The 22,546-nt window shown below is 43.3% G+C and overlaps 1 protein-coding gene across 1 annotated transcript in view; it reads right to left on the bottom strand.

The window, feature by feature from the left end:
* LOC139181411 (fibrous sheath-interacting protein 2-like) overlaps positions 1-21,237 on the bottom strand; it is a 155,734-nt gene extending 134,497 nt beyond the window's left edge. The window contains exon 1 of the mRNA XM_070784792.1: positions 21,106-21,237. Within this exon, the coding sequence (XP_070640893.1) occupies positions 21,106-21,126 (21 nt within the window). The 5' untranslated portion in view covers positions 21,127-21,237. The remainder of the gene's footprint in view (positions 1-21,105) is intronic.
* Between the last annotated feature and the right edge of the window lie 1,309 nt (positions 21,238-22,546).

Genomic DNA, 22,546 nt, shown 5'->3' on the forward strand with positions numbered 1-22,546 from the left:
ATATTCCTCGTAGATTTTCTCTTTAATTAAGTCAAGAAGAGCGTGTAAAAAACCCAGGACATTGCTTAGTAGATCTAAGTAACATACTTAATTTTGTGTTTTTTTTTTTAAGACAGAGAATTGAAATCTAGATTGATTTCCTCACAGTCTAGATAGCCAAAACCCATTCTCATGAATTTTGCAAAGTGTCAATAAATACCTCACCAAAACGCATCTCTTCCACTCACTAATAACTTCATTCATGCCTCCAGCCTGTTTCCCCATCTGTGAAAAGGGAATGCTGCTAACACCTTCCTTGTAGATTTTATTTTTAATTAAATGAAGCACAGCATGTAAAACCCTGAGGACATGCTTAGTAGAGTTAAGTAACAGACTTAATTTTTTTAAGAGAATTGAAATTGAGGTTTTTTTCCCCCAAAATCTAAGAGACAATGCCCTTATCAACAAAGTTTTTTAAGTATAAATAGGCTCACAAATATATCACCTTTCACCTACTAATTACTTGCTTAAAGCCTCTGCACCTCAGTTTCCTCATATATAAAATGGGAATGTTGATAACACTTTACTCATCGATTTTCTTTTTGATTAAATGAAGAGGAACATGCAAAACAACCAGGACATTGCTTAGAAGATCTAAGCAACCCACTTAATTTTTTTTTAATACAGAGTATTGAAATGGGTTTTTCCCCCAACATTCTAGCCAGACAATGCCCTTTCCCACACAGTTTAATAAATAGACAAACGCGCCCAACAAAAAGCATGTATTTCCCTAACTAGTAACGACAGTAATGTCTCTGTGTCTCAGTTTCCTCATCTATAAAATGGGAATGTTGATAACACCTTCCTCATGCATTTGATTTGTAATTACACGAAGCAGAGCACGTAAAACACTGAAGACATGCTTAGTAAAGTAACATACTTAATTTGGGTTTTTTTTTTTAATAGAATTCAAATCAAGTTTTTCCCCCGAACATTCTAGATAGATGGGGCCTTACCCACAAAGTTTAGTAAATATAGATAGATACCATCAGCAAAAGCATTTCTCTCACTTACTAGCAATTTCATTAATGCCTCAGCTTCCTGAAGTATAAATGGGAATATTGACAACAATTTCCTGGTAGTATTTGTTTTCAATTAAATGAAGCAGACCTTCTAAACACCGAGGACATTGCTTAGCAGTCAAAGTAACACACTTAATTTTGGTTTTGTTTTTTTTTTTAGAAGAATGAGTTGCAGTCGAGATTTTTCCCCAATAATCTGGACCAACAATGCACTTTACAACAAAGTTTCCTAAGTATAGATCTCTACACTCCCCAAAAAGCATCTCTTTCACTTTCTAGTTACTTCATTAATACCTCTGGGCCTCAGTTTCCTCGTCTATAAAATGGGAACGTTGATTACACCTTCTGTGTAGTTTTTCTTTTGAATTAAACGCAGGCAAGCAGGTAAAACACGACAGACTTTGCTTGGTAGATCCAAGTATCATACCTAATTTTGTTTTTTTTCCTAATAGACGGAGTTGACATTGAGCTGTTTTCCGAGCATTGCTTAGGAGATGTAACTAACATACATAATATTGTTTTTTTTTTTTTCTTTTAAGAGTGTTAAAAACTTTATTTTTAACCCACAGCCTTGTAGATTTTCTTATCTTACGGATTCTTATTTTTCATTAAATGAAACAGAGCATGAAAAATACGCAGGACATGCTTAGTAGAGTTAAGTAACATACTTAGTTTTTTTAAGAGAATTGAAATTGAATTTTTTCCCCAAATATCTAACAGACAATGCCCTTATCAACAAAGTTTATTACATATAGATAAAAAGGCTCAGCGATACATCATCTTTCACCTACTACTTTCTTAGAGCCGATTTTCTTTTTGATTAAATGAAGAAGAGCGTGCAAGACAAGCAGGACATTGTTTAGAAGATCTAAGCAACTCACTTCATGTTTTTTTTTTAATACAGAGAATTGAAATTGGGTTTTTTCCCCAACAATCTAGCCAGACAATGCCCTTTCCCACACAGTTTAATAAATAGACAAACGCGCCCAACAAAAAGCATGTATTTCCCTAACTAGTAATGACAGTAATGTCTGTCTGTCTCAGTTTCCTCATCTATAAAATGGGAATGTTGATAACACCTTCCTTGTGCATTTTCTTTGTAAAGTAATTAGTCTCAAATCAAAATAAATACATTTAAATTAAAAAATAAATGAAGTAGAGCATGTAAAACACTGAGGATATGCTTAGTAGAGATAAGTAACATACTTAATTTGGGTTTTTTTTTTTAATAGAATTAAAATCAAGATTTTCCCCTAAACATTCTAGATAGATGAGGCCTTACCCACAAAGTTTACTAAATACAGATAAATATGGTTAGCAAAAACATCTACTAACAATTTCATTAATGCCTCAGCTTCCTGAAGTATAAATGGGAATATTGACAACAATTTCCTTGTAGATTTTGTTTTCAATTAAATGAAGCAGACCGTCTAAAACACCGAGGACATTGCTTAGCAGTCGAAGTAACATGCTTAATTTTGTTTTCTTTTTTAGAAGAATGAGTTGCAGTCGAGAATTTTCCCCAATAATCTGGACTGACAATGTATTTTCCCACAAAGTTTCCTAAGTATAGATCTGTACACTCACCAAAAATCATCTCTTTCACTTTCTAGTTACTTCATTAATACCTCTGGGCCTCAGTTTCCTCGTCTATAAAATGGGAACTTTGATTACACCTTCTGTGTAGTTTTTCTTTTGAATTAAATGCAGACAAGCAGGTAAAAGAAGACAGACGTTGCTAGGTAGATCTAAGTATCATACCTAATTTTGTTTTTTTCCTAATAGATGGAGTTGACATTGAGCTTTTTTCACCAACAATCTACAGACAGGGCCATTTCTCCAAATTTTACTGTGTCCATAAATACGCTCACCAGAAAGCATCTCTTTCACTTAATAGTCACTTCCTTAATGTCTCTGTGCCTCAGTTTACTCAGCTATAAAATGGGAGTGCTGTTTTTTTTTTTTTTTTTAATTAAATGAAACAGAGCATATGACACATCCAGGATGTTACTTAGTAGATCTAAGGGAAAAAACTTCATTTCTTTTTTTTTTTAGAAGAGAGAGTTGAAGTTGAGTGTTTTTCTCCAACAATCTAGATAGACAATGCCCCTTTCCACAAAGTTTATTGAGTGTAGATAAATACACTCTCAAAGACATTATCCGTTTCACTTCTTGTAACTTCATTACTGCTCCTGTGCCTCAGTTTCCTCATCTGTAAAATGGAAATACTGAGAACACGTTCCTCGTCGATTTTCTTTTGAATTAGATGAAGCTTAACGTGAAAAACACCTACCATTGCTTAGGAGATCTAACTAACATATATAATATTGTTTTTTTTCTTTTAAGAGTGTTAAAATCTTTATTTTTACCCCACAGCCTGGTACACTTTCTTTTACCTTACTGATTCTAATTTTTCATTAAATGAAACAGAGGTTATAAAATACACAGGACATGCTTAGTAGAGTTAAGCAACATACTTAATTTTTTTAAGAGAATTGAAATTGAGTTTTTTTCCCAAATAGCTAACAGAAAATGCCCTTATCAACAAAGTTTATTAAGTATAGACAAATAGGCTCACCAATACATCATCTTTAACCTACTAATTACTTTCTTAAAGCCTCTGCACCTCAGTTTCCTCATATATAAAATGGGAATGTTGATAACACTTTACTCGTCGATTTTCTTTTTGATTAAATGAAGAAGAGTGTGCAAAACAACCAGGACATTGCTTAGAAGATCTAAGCAACTCACTTATTTTTTTTTTAATACTGAGAATTGAAATCGGGTGTTTTCCCTAGAAGTCCAGGCTCGTGCCTGAACTCGTCATCATGAATGGAGCTCGGCCACATTTTGAGGCACACCGTTCTGTCACTGAGACTTTCCCCACCGCATCTTTCACCTGTATATGCCTGAGAAGTGCAGGGCCCAGCGAATGTGACTCAGGGATGTCATCTCATGAAAAGGGACCAGCTTGACATTCCTTACCAATTCTTTGTTTTTTGTGGTTTTTTTTTTTTTTTTTTTTTTTGACAACAGTTTTATTTATTTACTTTTGGCGGGGCTTGGTCTTCATCACTTCCCATGGACTTTCTCTAGGTGCAGCAGGGAGGGGCTGCTCTCTCGTTGTGGTGTGGAGGCTTCTCATATGGTGGCTTCTAACTGTGGCACACGGGCTCTTGGGCATGCAGGCTGCAGTAGTTGCAGCCCTCAGGCTCGGTCGTTGCAGCACATGGGACTTGTTACTCTGCGGCACGTGGGATCTTCCCAGACGAGGGATCGAACCCATGTACCCTGCAATGGCAGGCCAATTCTTAACCACTGGGCCACCAGGGAAGCCCTCAGCAATTCTTATCCATAGAGTACTAATCCCATTTCACATATAAAAACAAGTATACAAGAGAATTCACATGTTTCCTGGAAATACCCCCCAAAAGCCCTATAAAAACACAGTGTTTTCACTTTTTCAGTTCATCTGTCAGGCATTCACTGAAGTGCTCTTGCTGAGGTGCTATGAAAAATTTGAATCTGGCAGAAAAACACCTTAGAAAAACTGTCATAGGAAACTGGTCTTACAAGACAGGGGCCACAAAATGAATGCTGTAGACAGGGGCCCTTGCCAGGCCAAACCAAGCTCACACAAAGGAGGGCACAGGTGGAGGAGGCAAGGGTGGCATGGGGGGCCTGGGTGTTTGGGGCTGCAGTGGCAGCAGAGGCACCCAACTCCACTGCGCCCGAAAACAATGTGGCCCTTTGGGGTCCATACAGGATTATGACGAGAGGGTGACCCAAGGCCACAGGGGACATATGTCTGAGAATTACAGCCCTCTGATATCGCCAACACTTGGCCCTCCCACTCGTAAGCCTTGGGCAGTTAAGGTCTTGAGAGAAAAACACAACATGCAAATCTGTATGCCACTGACGAAATGGAAGAAACTATTTCATTGCCAAAATACTGTAGGAAGGTTAAGGCTGCATCCCTCCCTCCAGCCCACCCTTAGGGATGGTAGACTGTATGTGCCAAGCTCTGGTCTAGGCTTACTGCTTTGCTCCTGTCCTCTCACTTTTAGTATTCTTGGATTATTTTCCACGTCCTACATGTAAGCCCGCTCGCAAACAGTACCGTGTCCCTGCTGTCAGTGCTTTGCCTGGTAACAGGATAAAGAAATGTTAGTGCTCTACCAGCAGTCCAGCTGCTCTGCCCCTCCTCACTAGGGACAGTGTCACCCTGGTCTTTGGGGGGGCTGGGCATGATAAACACTCAACCCCTTTCAAAGTCATAACGAGGGAAACAGCACCAATTTAAAGGCCGTCTTCAGTCTGAACTAAATAGTTACTAGGAAGGAACATGCTGGCTTTCTAGACAGAACGATGACTGAGGGGGTCTTTTATCCGTCTAACCTCTTGAGAGTTAGAAAGGTGGTCTGGCAAGGGGGCTCAGGGGGCTTGTGACTTGTCTTACTGGGACATGAGAGTTGCTGAAGCTCTGGATACTGCCTTAATATTTTAGTCTTGAATGCTAAGGCAAGTTCACCTAACTAGGTTCAAGTCCATTCTAACTCAGTTTCTGCCCAGCCAGTAATTGGAGGGAAAGAGGCAGACCACCGTCATTTCTGCATACGCCAACCTGTCCCCACCCTCCAGCTTTTGTGGGCTCAGGACACTGTCAGCTGATTTGGTTCTACCCTCAGGTTCAGAATTCTAGATGGTGGTGATGTTGCCTGAGTGGTCAAACACCATGGTCCTACCAGCCCTTCGCCTCACCTAGGAGAGTCCAACACCATCAAGAGATCTAAGGCAGGAGAGTGGAACTAGGCATTTTAGAACAAGGTCAGCCACAGTGTGGCACCCCCGTGTTCACTGCAGCATCACGTGCAACAGCCAGATAAGCAAACAACCTCACTGTCTATCCACGGATGCATGGACAAAGAACACGTGTATACAGGCATGGCTCGGAGATACCGTGGGTTTGGCTCCAGACCACAGTAATGAGGCAAATAGCACTACAATGTCATCCACACAAATTTCTTGTTTTCCCAATACATATAAATGTCATTTTTACACTGTATTTGCAGTCTATTCAGTGTGCAATACCATTAAGTCTTAGAAAACAGCATAAATACCCTACTTGAAAAATACTGCTAAAAAATGTTAACCATCTTCTGAGCCTTCAGCAAGTTCGAATACTTTTGCAACAGTAACAGATCACTGATCACAGATCAGCATTACAAATATAACAATGATGAAAAAGCTTGAAATATTGCGAAAAGGACCGAAATGTGACAGAGGCAAGAAGTGAGCAAATGCTTTTGGATGAATGGCACCACTGGACTTGGAGATGCAAGGTGGCCACAAAGCTCAATGTGTAAACACGATATCTGCAAAGTGCATTAAAGTCAAGCACAAGAAATGAGGCATACCTGTATATACAATGGAACATTATTCACCCACAAAAAGGAAACTTTGAATTGGCTACATGGATGAACCTTGAGAGCACTATGCTAAGTGAAATAAATCATAAAGATAGATATTGTATGATATCATTTTTACATGCTGCTGCTGCTGCTAGGTCACTTCAGTCGTGTCTGACTCTGTGCGACCCCACAGACGGCAGCCCACCAGGCTCCTCTGTCCAGGGGATTCTCTAGGCAAGAATACTGGAGTCGGTTGCCATTTTCTTCTCCTTTTACATGGAGGACTCTCAAAACAAGCAACAATCTGCCAAAAAAAAATTTTTTTTAATGCTCACACAACAGAACAGATTGGTGGTCCCCAGAGGTTCAAAAAATGGTGAAGGGATTCAAAGGTACAAACACGTCATAGGGGGATGTGCAATATACAGGGTGGTAATTATAGTTAATAATATTTGTATTGTCCATTTGAAAGTTGTTGACCAAGTAGCTGTTAAAAGTTCTCATTATAAGAAAAACTGTGGTGTGGTAATGATGTTAACTAGATTTATTGTGGTCATTTCACCGTGTATAAGATAACTGAATCACTGTGTTATACACCTGAAACTAATATAATGTATGCCAGTTCAGTTCATTACAGTCACTCAGGCGTGTCTGACTTTTGTGACCCATGGACTGCAGCACGCCAGGCTTCCCTGTCTATCACCAACTCCTGAAGCTTGCTCAAACTCATATCTATCGAGTCAGTGATGCCATCCAACCATCTCATCCTCTGTTGTCTAGTTCTCCTCCTGCCTTCCATCTTTCCCATCATCAGGGTCTTTTCCAATGAGTCAGTTCTTCGAATCAGATGGCCAAAGTATTGGACCTGGAGCTTGAGCATCAGTCCTTCCAATGAATATTCAGGACTGATTTCCTTAGGATGGACTGGTTTGATCTCCTTGCACTCCAAGGGACTCTCAAGAGTCTTCTCGAACACCACAGTTCAAAAGCATCAGTTTTTCAGCACTCAGCTTTCTTTATGGCCCAACTCTCACATCCACACATGACTACTGGAAAAACCATAGCTGAGACTAGACTGATCTTTGTTGGCAAAGTAATGTCCCTGCTTTTTAATATGCTGTCTAGGTTGGTCATAGTTTATCTTCCAAGGAGCAAGTGTCCTTTCATTTCATGGCTGCAGTCACCATCTGCAGTGATTTTGGAGCCTAAGAAAATAATGTATGTCAATTGTACCTCAATAAAAAAAAAAATTTTTAATTGTGGAGGTGGGGTCACACAAAGTCTTTTCCCAGGATGTCTGGCAACTATTAACAAAACCATGTCAATGAAACCACACCTTCCACTCAGCATCTTAGTTAATGGTATTTACATGGCATTTAATCATTTTGGAAGTTCCCAGACTACAAATTGTGACACTGGAAGTCTCCTCCCCTTGCCTGACTCCTCATTTTTGCTCTGTAATTTTAGGATTTAGGACCCTTCCTCTACATGAGTACATCAAGAAGACGAGTGTAATAGAGCTCATTGTTAAAGTGAAAGTGTTAGTCACTCAGTCATGTCCAAATCTTTGCAATGCCGTGGACTGTAGCCCACCAGGGTCTTCTGTCCATGGAATTTTTTAGGCAAGAATATTGAGTGGGATGCCATTTCATCCTCCAGGGGATCTTCCTAACCCAGGGATAGAACCCAGGACTCCTGCATTGCAGGCAGAGTCTTTATCATCTGAGCCAATAAGAAAGCGCAATAGGGCTCATTTTGGGAGGATTCAAATGGACCAGTGGTACCAACCAAAATGTACCTCCCTAAACAACCAGAGCCCACACTGGGGTATGTGGGCCAGCATTAGGTCTCTATTCCCAATAATGATTACAGAAAGCAAGTCTGTTATATTTGCAAAAGAGAAAAGGAAAAACATATTAAGAGTTTCTTCTTGGGAGTTCCCTTGGGATCTAGCGGTGGGGATTCTGAGCTTTCACTTCCATGACCAAAGTTCAATCCCTGGTCAGGGAACTGATCCTGAAAGGTACGAGTTGTGGACAAAAAAAAAAAAAAATAGCACTAACAAAAATGAGTTTCTTCTCATCACTAGAAATAATCATCTGTAACTGTATGGTGATGGACCTTAACTACACTTGTGGTAATCATTTTGTAATGTATGCGAACAACAAATATTATGTTACACACCTGAAACTAGTGTATGTCAAATATACCTGAATGAAAAAAAAGCAAGAGAAAAGGATATTCTTGGGTATTCATGCTGTAGTCTGGACACAGATGAGAACATTTTCTCTTTACCCTTGTTTCTTCTTGCTCTTTCGCCCTTGAGAACTCCTCTAAGAGATCACTATGTAAAGCCAGGAGAAGCAAGTCACCAAAACGTCAGGTTTTCTTTCCCTGTGAGTTTTCTTTGCCTGTGTGACAGGGCAGAGGCCTGGGCCTCCCAAGCCCTGGCCAGACTGGCTGTGAGCCCAGCCCCTGGCCTTAGGCTCCCAGCCCAGGTTTCCAGACCCATCACTCCAACCCCTGTCAGGTCTGCAGCCCAGGTCCGTCACAACCCTCACACAGGGCTCTGCAGCAAAGCTAATAATAAAACTTTCCTGATTTTTCCTCCTACCAGTGCTTCTTTGATACAACTTGAGGTTTTCTATGGTCTCAAGTATTCACCTCTTGATCCCATGACCTAGAAATAACTCATCACTACTTGAGGAAATGAAAAAGTACTTCAGATTAACACAGGTCCAAATCTACCCTGAACTGACAGCTACCCCACCATCACCAAATTCCACAAAACCCACTTGTTCCTAATTGTACCACAAAAAGTGGTTTAAAAAAGTCCTGAGATTAGAAATTCCTCAAGAGAATATTCATTTATGCATTTGATAGTTTCATAACATTGAATCTGTGTGATATCTTCAAGGCATAAGTAGACTATATACTAGAATTATATTTTTTACCCTTTTTGGGTCACTGGAAATTTGTCTGTAATTGTTCATTTTCGGTTTTGTTTTCATTGACAAATTTAGCGTGCCACTCCCTACCTTGCATTACCAAACTCTGAAAAACAACAGCAGGAGAACGTGGACTTTAAGCTTTCTACCCCATCCATCTCGGTGCAACTAAACAGATGCTAGTTACTCCTATAGTGTGTTCTCTGAACCAATTACTCCCTTGTGCCAGCACTGAAATATTCACAAAATCACTCATTTTACCTCAGACATTATGCTTGGTTTTGAATATTTCAAGTAGTTCAATTGAACTCTCTTATAACCCAGCTCCTCAGTGCATTAAGTACTTTCAGGTCACATTGAGTCCCAATATGAACTACTCATAAGATGGAAGTATTGCGTTTAGGAGGGCTGACTTCCTCCCTAAAGGATATTTGTGTTCGGAGGACCTGAACTTTATAGGAAGAGACTGTATCCATATATATTCAGATAGATAGATGGCAGATAGGTAGGTACCACAGGTGTAGGAAAAGTGGCTCTATTTTTTTCCTTTGGGAACTATGTTCTCACTGGTAATGGGCTATTTCCGTGAGCTTGAATTTACTGATCCCATTTGTTACCCCTTAGAGCCCCTAAGGGCTTCCCTGGTGGCTCAGCTGGTAAAGAATCTGCCTGCAATGCAGGAGCCCTGGATTCGATCCCTGGGTTGGGAAGATCCCCGAGAGAAGGGAACGGCTACCCAGTCCAGTGTTCTGGCCTGGAGAATTCTGTGGACTATATAGTCCATGGGGTGTCAAAGAGTCAGACAGGACTGAGCAACTGTCACTTTCAGAGTCTGCAGATGGTGATTGCAGCCATGAAATTAAAAGACGCTCGTTGCTTGGAAGGAAAGTTATGCCCAACCTAAACAGCATATTCAAAAGCAGAGACATTACTTTGCCAACAAAGGTCCGTCTAGTCAAGCCTATGGTTTTTCCAGTGGTCATGTATGGATGTTAGAGTTGGACTTTAAAGAAAGCTGACCGCAGAATAATTGATGATTTTGAAATTTGGTGTTGGAGAAGACTCTTGAGAGTCCCTTGGACTGCAAGGAGATCCAACCAGTCCATTCTAAAGGAGATCAGTCCTGGGTGTTCATTGGAAGGACTGATGATGAAGATGAAACACCAATACTTTGGCCACCTGATGCGAAGAGCTGACCCATTAGAAAAAACCCTGATTCTGGGAAAGACTGAGGGCAGGAGGAGGAGGGGACGACAGAGGATGAGATGGTTGGATGGCATCACCGACTCAATGGACATGGGTTTGGGTGGACTCCAGGAGTTGGCAATGGACAGGGAGGCCTGGCGTGCTGCTGTTCTTGGGGTCGCAAAGAGTTGGACACAACTGAGCGACTGAACTGAACTGAGAGTTCAAATCTTATTTTCCAATCATGGAAATGGCCATAAGCACAAATCAACGTGAGAATGTCCAGGACAAAAGTGTCCAAGCCCAGAAGCAGGTTTTAGGATGGCTCATCTGCCAAATTTTTTTCAGGTTTACTCATGTGCAATCTGAATGCAGTCTCATCCATGTGTCTTGCAAGCTCCTTCCTTAGAGAATGAAATCAAAATGTTCAGAATTTGGAGATGTGGATGAAATTAAATATATGGATGTTATTTCATGCTTGGGTTTAAAGTTTCCATCCCCTTCACGCCCCCTACCCCAGTACACGTTTCTGTAATACTCAGCTCCAGACTTGCTTTAGGAGGTGGTTTTCCCTCCTGTGCAAAACGTCATTGTGGCATCAAATAAAATTAGTATTCAAGACAAAAATATTTTAATGCAGTATTTAATAAATATCAAAATTAGTGCAAAAATAGCACATGATGAAAATATTACTAAATTTGAAACATAGGTAATTGTGACCCTGCAGTTGCTCCACTGTACTTCCTGTGCAGTTCCAACAAAACATTATTAACAACCAGGTCAGTGGCCAAACTTTCCCTACTTGATGGATTTAAATACCACAGGATGCCACTAGGTACCGCCTCCACCACAGAGTCCTGAGGGAGGTGTCCCTGTTGGCCTTGGGCCATCCAGGTAGCTTTTGGCTCTGAAGATGGACTGCAGAAGAGAACCAGAGGCACCCAGGGGCAACCGAGCCCCCTGGAGAACTAGGCAGCTCCAGGGTTAGCTGTATACTCAGGAACCAGGCGAGGTATCTGGTGCGGTGGAAAAGGCTCTCCGTCCATTGGCTCAAAGGGTGAATGTGATGTGGTGGAGGCCCCTCTGCAGGTTCCCTCGTTTCCCCACCTGCACCCCCGCCTCAATTCCGGGCCCCAGGTGGTCAGCTTCAGCTGCTGCTGCTACTGCTTCCTCCTGGGCTCCTGGGTACCTCGTGGACCTCCCCCAGTGCCAGTTCAGACCGCACTTAGCCCTCTTCTCCTCCCACTACCATCGCTCATACCAACGGAGGCTTCATATCTGGAAAAGGCGCAAGGCCGAGAGAGAGGCTATAGGGAGACCAAGGGCTGTGACTGTGTGGCAGCTGAGTCCGGTCCACTGGCCTCTCCCAGGGAAAGGGCGTTTTCTGGGCTTCGCCAAAGCACCTGACCTGGCCCGGCCTCTGACCAAGCAATTCTTCCCGGTCTCCCAGGCTGCAATAGCATCATCCAGGCTGTGCCCCCACCTCACCTGCCCCCAGCGGAGGCTCCAGTCTTGAGTGCTGTGAATGAATCAGCCTCTATTCCCGGATCTGTGCAGATGTCCTAGGCCGGGATAGTCCTGGGGCTAAGTGCTAGGTCAGTTTTCTGGGCGCCTGGTCCAAGTTGTAGCTTCCGTTGCTGGTCCAATGTGTACCTGCTCCTGCTTAGGCGCCCTCCCTCCCTCGACCCCCCTCCCTCCCTGGTCCCCCACTCCCTCCGGCCCTGCCCCTTGACTGAGGTAGGTGGGACCCTCTGCGAGCCCTTGAAGCCAGGGTATGGCCATAAAGTGGAGGTGTGCTAACTTGGGGTGCGGAGGGGCAGGGAAATGAGACCTCACTGGCCCCTGGAGCCAGAGCCCTGGAGAAACATTAGGAGAACATCTCTCCAGGGATTTGGGCCCCTAGCCCATAGTTCCCCTGGAGCAAGAGATGCAAAGATGGGGCTGGAGAAGGCCACAGCCCAGTGGTCCCCTTTGTCCTATGTGCTCTGAGCACGTCTCCTCCCCACCCCCCCCCCCCCCACCGCTCCAACTCTGTAACTAATGGATGGGGCTCTGGTTCTGTTTCACTCACCCGCAAAGTCCAGGAATGGGGCTAGTGATTCAGATGAAATGATTAGCTAGGGGGCTGCTTGCTCTGGCTCCTGGGGCCTCTATTTCAGGGCACACAGTGTGCTCAGAAGCTGGCTGCAAGAAACCCAACCCGCCCCTTATGAAGCAACAAGTACTACCGATTTGTGCTAACCCACGTCAGAGTGCACGCATAGACCCTGGCCAGTGCTTGGTGCTCTCAGAAAGCTTACAGTGCAAGGGGCCCTTCCTTCGGGGCCCTTCCTTCAACTTGGCAGGTAACTGTGGAGCTCTGCATACAGGGCTGGACTCAGCTCCCCACCGCTGGCTGCAGGCACCCTACAACACTTGCGCCCGTGTTCTAGATCAGGAAGTGTTTGTTTCCATCTTCCCCATTGCTGCTCTTCTCTCCTGCACCTCAGTTCCCTTCTTCCCCTCCACCCTCACCCCTCCCCAACCCACCCTTCCACTCCCCTCCCTCTCTGTCCCTCCTCTAACTTCCAGAATTCTGTTTCTGCAGTGAGAAGTGCAAATGAAAGCCAGGCCAGGCTGAGGGTTTTATGCTTGTTCAAGAGGTATTTACAGGTGTCCTGGGGCATGGGAATATCCCAAATATGAAGAATAGCTTCTAACCATGAGTCTCATGCTTGACGTTGTACTTGATTTATCCTGTTTCTACCTGCTCCCTCATCACAATCATCATCCCCCTTTTAAAAGAAATCAAACCAGAGTGTTACTGCTCAGTGTCACCCACCGACAAGCTCTGTGCTGCCCTGATTCACTCACTGCACTTTCACCTGTGGCCCCTCTTCTACCACTGGGTTGGAACAGAGAAGGAGGAGCAGGTAGACAGAGCTGGGGCTGCTGTATTAGGCAACCTGCCTTTGAGAGGAACAGGGATTTGATCAGACAGCCTCTTAGGCACCTTTATCCTGGAGGACATTAATCATTTTTATCATTAATTAATTGTGTTGGTAAATTCTTTAAACCTCTCTTTCTCTCTTTTTTCCCATGTCCCATGGCATATGGGATCTTAGTTTTCCCCACCAGGGATTGAACTGGTCTTCCCTACAGTGGAATCACAGAGTCTTAACCATTGGACTGCCAAGGAAGTCCCTCAAGTATGTCATTCTTAATGACACTTTAGTGCAGGTGTGGAGGAGAGGAGGTGACATTTGTGCGCCCATCACTAATGTGCCTTTTGGAAGCTTGTATTTGGGACGAATAGTTCTTTACATCCTGGGCAATAACACTTTGGCATTTAAGATTTCCAATAAAACTTTACAGAGGACCACACCACACCGCTTCATGTTTACCACTTCAGTCACTTTCTCTTTATTCATTTATTCATGAGGTTCTGTGAGAAGGGAGATATCTATCCTCTGACGATTCCCAATGAGGACAGAATGGTTTCCTGTGAAAATGACATCTGTCCTGCACGTTTTTGTACCTGTGAGCATCACTAAGCCTATGTTGGCTGTGGTATAGAGGCCCTGTGCTGGGCGGTGTGGGAATGTCACAATACCCGACCCATCCATTGTGCTGTGGGTTCTCAGTGTCTCCAGAGGCAGATCAGCCCACACCAGAGAAAGAAGCCACAGATTATGGAGGCGGATTGCAGAGCCCCACCACTTCCTCGCTCTGTGACACTGGGCAAGTTGGCTGACCTCTCTCTGTGCCTCAACTGTCCCATCTATAGAATGGATCTCATGATGGTATGTGCCTTACACTGTTCTTAGGTTTAAATAAAGGAATAAAGTTAAGTCCCATGGTGAGCACTCAACCAGCATCAACTGGTGCTGGAGTAAAGGGAACAAGAGTGTGGTCAGTCTGTATCCTCGTCCACACTGACATTGAAGATGTCGGGTGAGGAGTTATTGGGAAGAACAGAAAAATTTATATGTTGAAAACACGTAGAGCAGTGCCTGGCACAATAGATAAGGGCTTGATCCATGTGAGTTATTGGTAGTACTTGTATTGCTATTGCTATTATTTATATTGTTACTTTGGTGTTATTGATGAAAACTATTTCTAATTCAGAGACTATGCCCTAAGTCATTAGCTGGGCGTGAGAACTGAACATGGAAAGAGGAGCTGGTTAGGGATCCAACAGAGTTCAGAGCTCAAGCAGAAAAGGCTTGAGCCAAGGGCCTAGGTTAGGAGCACGCAGGAGATGGAGGAATTTCCAGGGATCCATAGACAGGGCATGTTGGAAGGGAATCTGCAGTATCACAGGACATAGTGTTGAAAGGGAGGAAATCAAGATTTGGAAAAAACTGTGCAAAACTGTTTTTGTTCTATATGTAAGGGGGAACTAGGCTTCCGAGGGGGCTCTGTGGAAAAGAATCGGCTTGCCAGGCTGTAGAATCTGGGAAGCACAACTACTGAGCCCACGAGCTGCAACTACTGAAGCGCAAGCACCCTGGAGTCCGTGCTCCACAGCAAGAGAAGCCGCTGCAATAAGAAGCCCGTGCAGTACAGCTAGAGAGCAGCCCCCACTCACCACAACTAGAGAAAGCTCACACGAAGCAACCAAGACCCAGCACAGTCAAAAATAAATCAATAGATACTTCTTAAAAAGAAAGCAAGGGTGGGACTTCTCTGGCGGTTCAATGGCTAAGACTCTGTACTCTCACTACAGGGGACCTGGGTTCAATGCCTGGTCAGGGAACTAAGATCCCACATGCCACACCAAAGACCCAGTGCAGCCAAAGAGAGTAATAAAGAAAAATATTAAAAAAAGGAATAATCTACAATTAACACTAAAAAGAGAAAGCAAGGGTAATAGAGCCTTAGTAAATTGTCATGTACATATCTTTTCAGTTTTTTGAGAAACGAAAAATTCTGTTGTCAGCCACAGTAATCAAACCACCATGGTACTGGAACAAACACAGACATATAGATCAAAGGAACAGAACAGAGACCCCCAAAATAAACCCGCACTCCTACTGTCAATTAATCCATGACAAAAGAGGCAAAACTATGCATTGGATAAGACAGTCTCTTCAGCAAGCGGCACTGGGAAGACTGGATGCTACACATGTAAGAGTGAAATTAGCACATTTCTTCACACCATACACAAAAATAAACTCAAAATGGTTAAAAACTTAAATGTAAAACAAGACACCGTTCAACTCCTAGAAAAAGCATAGGTGAAACTTTCTGTGACATAAATCATAGCGACATTTTCTTACATCAATCACCCAAGGCAAAAGAAATATCAATCAAAGCAGAAGGAAACAAATGGGCCCTAATGAAACTGAAAAGCTTATTATGCACAGCAAAAGAAATCATCAAAAAAACTAACAGAAAACCTACTGAATAGGAGAAAATATTTTCAAAGGGTGCAACTGAGAAGGGGTTAATATCCAAAATATAGGGAATTCCTGGCAGTACGGTGGTTAGCACCCCTCACTCACTGCTGAGGGCACGAGTTCAATCCCTAATTTGGAGTTAAGATCCCACAAGCCATGCAGCATGGCCCCCAAAACACTGTAAAACAATTAAAGATGAAATTGAAAAAGTAAACCTAAGAAATCTAAACCACACAAACAGTTCATAATGACTCAATGCAGAAAAGATAAACAACCTAATCAAAAAATGGGCAGAAGACCTAAATAGACATGCTCTAAAGCAGACATAGAGGGCCAAGAGGCACATGACAAGATGACGAACGTGGCTAAGCAACAGAGAAATGCAAATCAAAACCACAATGAGGTAACACCTCACACAGGTCAGGATGGCTATCATCAAAAATTTACTAATAAATGGTAGACAGGGTGTGGAGAAAAAGAAACCCTCCTATACTGTTGGTGGGAGTGTAAATTGGTACAGGCACAATGGAAAATGGTATGCAGGTTCTTCAAAAACTATAAATAGAATTACCATTTGATCCAGAAATTCCATTCCTGGATCCAGAAAAAAAATGAAAACTCTAATTTGAAAACACACAGGCACCATAATGTTCATAGCAGCGCTATTTACAACAGCCAAGGCATGGGAACAACCCAAGTCACCATCAGGAGATGACTGGCTTAAAACAATCTGAAATACACACACACACACACACACACACACACACACAATTGGCTTCCTTGGTGGCACAGTGGTACAGAATCCACCTGCCAAGCAGGAGACTCAGGTTTGATCCCTGGATCAGGAAGATCACCTGGAGAAGGAATTGGCCATCTACTCCAGTATACTTGCCCAGAGAAATCCATGGACAGAGGAGCCAGGCGGGCTACAGTCCATGGGATTGCAAGGAGTGAGACACGACTGAGCAACTAAACAATACAACAAAACCCAGTTGTAGGGTTTGATGAGAGAAGCAGAGTGAAAGGCCATGAGGGATATATTATAGAGACTAGATCTCATGCACTGGTGGGAGCCGAGATGAAGTCTATGAAAGGCTATTGCCTTCACATTTGATGGTGGCCTGAAGTCACTGGAGATATTCAAGGCTAACAGCTGGGCAGACAGGTGTATATGAACTGGGGAGAGCAAAGACCAAGTGGAAGCTGCAAGGACTCCCTTGAACCAACAAGGACAAGCTAAAACCCATGGAGGCATAAAATCCTGTGATCCATACATCTGCCTCTTACCATCTCCATTCTGGAGAAGGAGCCGGCATCCTTTGACACAGAGCTGCACGTGCACACGGCCCAGGGTCTGGAGCTGTTGTAGGAGATCACCCTGTGGGTGAGTCGCTGCAGGCCCCCTGCTGGCCCACGGCAACAAGGCTGCCAGGGCGTCAGTGCCAATGCATACAAGTGGCAATCGCACCTGCCCTTACACCCAACTTCAGAACATAATGGCCGTGGCTTCACTCCCACCTGCCAAATCTTGCCCCAGCTTTTCCAGCCAACCTCCACTCAGGACAGGGAAGGCAATCCCAGGAAAAGAAGCTCTAGCCTAGCTTAATTGACAAAGCCATGACAACAAGCGGAGACAGACACCATAGTAGAGTAGACCTGGTCATTACTGGAGGGAAGGATGACACAGCGTGGCAAATGACACACGGGGGGCATTCGGGTCTCAGTTACAGACAAGGATGTCCCAGCATTTGGTGCTCAGATTCCACAAACTTTGTGTCCACAAAGGATTCATGTAACCACCACATTTATGCCACCCATCCTGTTGAGTGTCTCTATCCACAGTGCTCAGTGGAGAAGAGGAGGAAGCTACCGTAAGTAAGCATGGAGCTACTGGCAGCATTTTGGAAAACTGGTCACCATGACTTTTGGTCACTGACCAATGACTTCTGAGCTAGGCCATCAACCTCTGGATATTCCACCAGCTTCTCAAAGAGGGTGAGTATTCTTAGGGAGATATCCCCCCCTAAAAAGGAAAGACGAATTTGGAAAGATACATGCACCACAGCATTCATTGCAGTACTATTTACAGTAACCAAGATATGGAATCTACCCAGGTGTCCATCAACAGAGGAATAGATAAAGAGGATGTGGTGTATATGTATAGACACACAGTGGAATACTACTCAGCCATAAAATGAAGGAAATTTTGTCATTTGCAACAACATGGATGGACTTGGAGAGTATTACGCTTAGTGAAATAAGTCAGAGAAAGACAAACACTGTATGATATCACTTGTATGTGGAACCTAAAAAGTAAAGCAAGCTTGTGACTATGACCCAAAGAAAGAAACTAAACTCACCAATATAGAGAACAAACTAGTGACTATCAGTGGGGGAGAAAAAGTCGGGAAGGACAAGATCCTAGTAACGGATGCCTAGGTACAAACTACTGTATATGAAATAAATAAGCTTCAAGGACATATTGTGCAGCACATGGAATATAGCAATATGTCATAAGAACTATAAACGGACTATAACTTTTAAAAACTGTGAATCACTATGTTGTATCCCTGAACTTCATAATATTGCACATCAACTATAACTCAATTAAAAATATGTAAATACAAAGAAACAAAATCAACCAATAAAACAGAGTGACTGATTCCTTAATTTTTTTAAGTGTTTTTTTAATTTAATTTTATTTTTAAGCTTTACAAATTGTATTAGTTTTGCCAAATATCAAAACGAATCCGCCACAGGTATACATGTGTTCCCCATCCTGAACCCTCCTGCCTCCTCCCTCCCCACACCATCCCTCTGAGTTGTCCCAGTGCACTAGCCCCAAGCATCCGAGACAAATAAGGGTGACACTGTACAGGCTTTGGTCGGAATAGTGACTAGTTTCCAAAGCTTCAGGTGGGAATATGAACCTGAAATCTGTCCCAGTGTGACTCTTGGATAGCTTCCCAGATTAAAAATACAAGATTGAGAGACAACAACCTCTGTTTCTGTGCTCTTTCCCACATCTATTGAGAATAAGAAATAGTGGGCCCACGGATACAAGAGAAACTCACAGGAGAACAGCTTGAAGATACGGGGAAGTTGCAAAGACGATAGCACAGATATTCTGCTGATTTTATGGCATAAGATGGGCTTGAAGCATTTTCCAAAGGAGGAAGAATCAGAAGTGGCTTTATTCATCACAAATTAGTTGGTTTTTACATAAGAACATCCAACGAATAGCTCTGCTTTCCTGGTTTGACTGGCAGAAAGCTATACAAGCAGAGCACGGTAAATAGCTCCACAGCCCACGCTTCATTTATACTTATTATTTATCCTCTGGATAAACAAAGTTAGAAATAGAAAATATTAATTCAGCTTCTAAAGTTGTGCACCTAAGAATTTCCTCAGGAAATTCTGATTACTCTCTTTTAAAGAGTAATAGAAACTATGGGTGTTATTTTGAAGAACCAGTTTTCTTCAGGGGTCATGGTGGTAATGACAACAGTAACAACAATAATGACTAATACTGATTTAGGACTTGCTATGTGCTAGGCACTAACCAATTATTTTTCATGTATTATCTCATTTAGTCCTCCCCCATACCTGTAAACAATCAGTAGCCTGATTGCTTCCACTTAAAGATGAGGAAATTGGAGCCTAGAAAGGTTGTGATTTGTGTAGACACACAGTAAGCTCCAGGGCCAGATTCCAAACCCAGCTGCCCTACCTTCCTACAAAACTTCACACTGGGGACTTTCCTGGTGGTCCAGTGGCTAAGATTCCAAGTTCCCAGTGCAGGGGGCCTGGGTCAATCCCCGATGAGGGAACTAGATCCCACAGGTCACACCTAAGAGTTCACATGCAGCAACTAAGACCCAGCGCAGCGAAATAAACTAATTAAAATAGTTTTTAAATTGAGATTTATAAAAATTCATACTGATCAACAGGGTAGACATTACTTTGGCAAAAGATGTATAAACAGAATGTTGAGTGTAGCATCTTTTAAAAGATTTAACATTTGAAGAAAGCTTGTTTATCATAAGCAACTGATTAAATTAATGAAGGTCCCTCCATCCAACAGGTTTACGCATCTGGTAGGAACTGTATTGCAAAAAGCATGGATAATATGATCCAATTTTAGTTGAAACAGCATTTTACCAGTATTTACATATATGAAAATATCTGGAAAATTACACAGAAGACAACAACGATCATTTTGAAGTGATAGGATCCAAGGTAAATGAACATATGAATTTCCAACTTTTCCTACAACAATTACCTAATAAAGAATAGAATAAAATCTTTAAACATCACACTACTCCTTTTCCCTGAGAGATCCTGCTTCCAGCTTGAGCTCCAGACTGGAAACCGACTGCACTCAGGTGCTCTGTCATTATCCTCTCTGGGCTTCCTATTCCGCATATGTAATAACAAGAAGGCGGTTTAATTTCAAAAATTCCTTCCAGCTCTAACGTTCTTTGACTTGGTCCATATCATTCCTAGGGAAGTTCTTTACCAAAAAAGGAAACACAAAAAGGGCTGTGGGGATTTAATGTCCATAAAACGTCTTGTCACACCTTCCCTGTTGTCAACTAACAATGTTGTGATAATTTCAGGAGAACAGCCAAAGGGCCTCAGCCATACATACACATGTCCATTCTCCCCCAAATCGCCCTCCCATCCACGCTGCCACATAACATTCACCAGTCTCCACTCTTTTTTAAGATTCTTTCCTCAGTACAGAGTACTGAGTTCCCTCTGCTACACAGTAGGTCCTTCTTTGTCATCGATTATGTATATATTAGAGTGTGTAAGACAACCCCAGTCTCCCGAGAAAGACGATTTTTAACCTACACATTAACAGACAAACAAAACACACTGGACGCCGAAACAACACACCCGGCAACTGGAGCCAAAAAAGAAACAAAACCAATACAGTATTGTAATTAGCCTCCAATTAAAATAAATAAATTTAAATTAAAAAAAAAAAAGAAAAGCAAACTGGCTAAACACAGTCCCCGGTCCCGTTCTCAGTCCATAGATTCTTGGTTTCTTTCTTAAGATCACCTGTTACTTATTACATCAGAAAATGATAATAATAATAATAATAACTAACCTTTATTTCTCGGCTATCCATAAGGCCATTTAGGGCTGCCCTGGTAGCTCCGCGGTAAAGAATCTGCTTGCCAATGCTGGAGACAGAAGAGACATGGGTTCAATCCCTGGGCCACAAAGATCCCCTCGGGTAGGAAATAGCAACCCACTCCAGTATTCTTGCTGGAAAATTCCGTGGTTAGAGAAGCCTGGCGGGGTACAGTCCATGGACTCGCAAAGAATCGGACACGACTTAGCCACTGAGCACACAGGCATAGGCAAACTCATGCGGGGCAAAGGAGGAAGAGTCTGTTTCTTAGAAAGGCGGCGGCGGCGGTGGCGGCGGTGGCGGCCTTGACTTAAAACCTGCCAGGGAGGTACCCGGCCTGGAGACGGCCTGGCGCGCGCGTGTTCCCCAGGCGCAGGGAGACTCTCCCGCGCCCTCTGCTGGGGACTTGGCTCCATGCTGCCTCTCCGCACTTGGCGCCTTCTCTACGAGCTTCTCGCCCTTCGTGCGTTGATGTGAGACCGCTAGGTGACATGGGGGGAACTGGAGGTTGGTAGGGGCTGCAGTGGGGACGTGTGGAGTCTGAGAAGTGAGGTACATACTGAGGGCGGTGTGGGAGTCTGTGGGGCGGAGAGCGATGTGCAGCCTGCGGGATGCAGGGTCACCAAGATCTACTTTCCGCTATGCGAGTGTGGTCCTGGCATCACCGGTGGCGTCTCCCGCGCCCCGCAGCCCTTTGCTCTGCTTAGGAAAATGGTAGAAGGCGGGGGTGAGGGCCAGTTTCCCTGGAGCCTTTTAAGCCTGCCTCCTTCCCATAAACTGTAAAACGTGCCCTTACAGGGAAAGCGCTGTGTTTTCTATTAGCCTTCCCGCAGGGCCGTTTATCAGCAATCTGTATTATGAAAACGGAGGACGTTTTTCAACAATTGTAAATCCTGAAACTATGTCTTGCAGGTCCTTGGCCAGGGGCCAGTTCCCCGAGAGTCACTGCTCAGGAATCTTCCAAACTGACTTGCTCCACACCCCACTTCTCCCCCACCCCTACTTTCCATCCCCTTAGCAAATACTTTCCAAGATGCCTATTCACCTAACAACTGTAATTCTGAGATCTCACCCACTTTTGTCCACTTGCTAGTTGTGTGGCATCAGGTACGTCACTACTCAGAGATAACAGCATCAACCTCTACAGAATGGGTGAGTAAACCTCCTTTATTCACTCATTCCACCTGTGTCAACTGAGCATCTATTCCATTTGGGCCCTGGGCTAGGTGCTGGGAAGACCTCAGGGAGAAAGACAGATACTTTCCTTCCTGTCATGGAATTTGCCTCCCAACCAGGGACCCAGACAGTAAACCAATAAATACACAAATGGTGATGTGTCAGTGTAAGGAATGTGGTACAAGGAGAGAGAATACATGGATTCTGACTTGGGTTGTAAGGTCAAGGAAGGCCACTC

Source organism: Bos indicus, chromosome X, assembly GCF_029378745.1.
Source record: "Bos indicus isolate NIAB-ARS_2022 breed Sahiwal x Tharparkar chromosome X, NIAB-ARS_B.indTharparkar_mat_pri_1.0, whole genome shotgun sequence".
NCBI lineage: Eukaryota > Metazoa > Chordata > Mammalia > Artiodactyla > Bovidae > Bos > Bos indicus.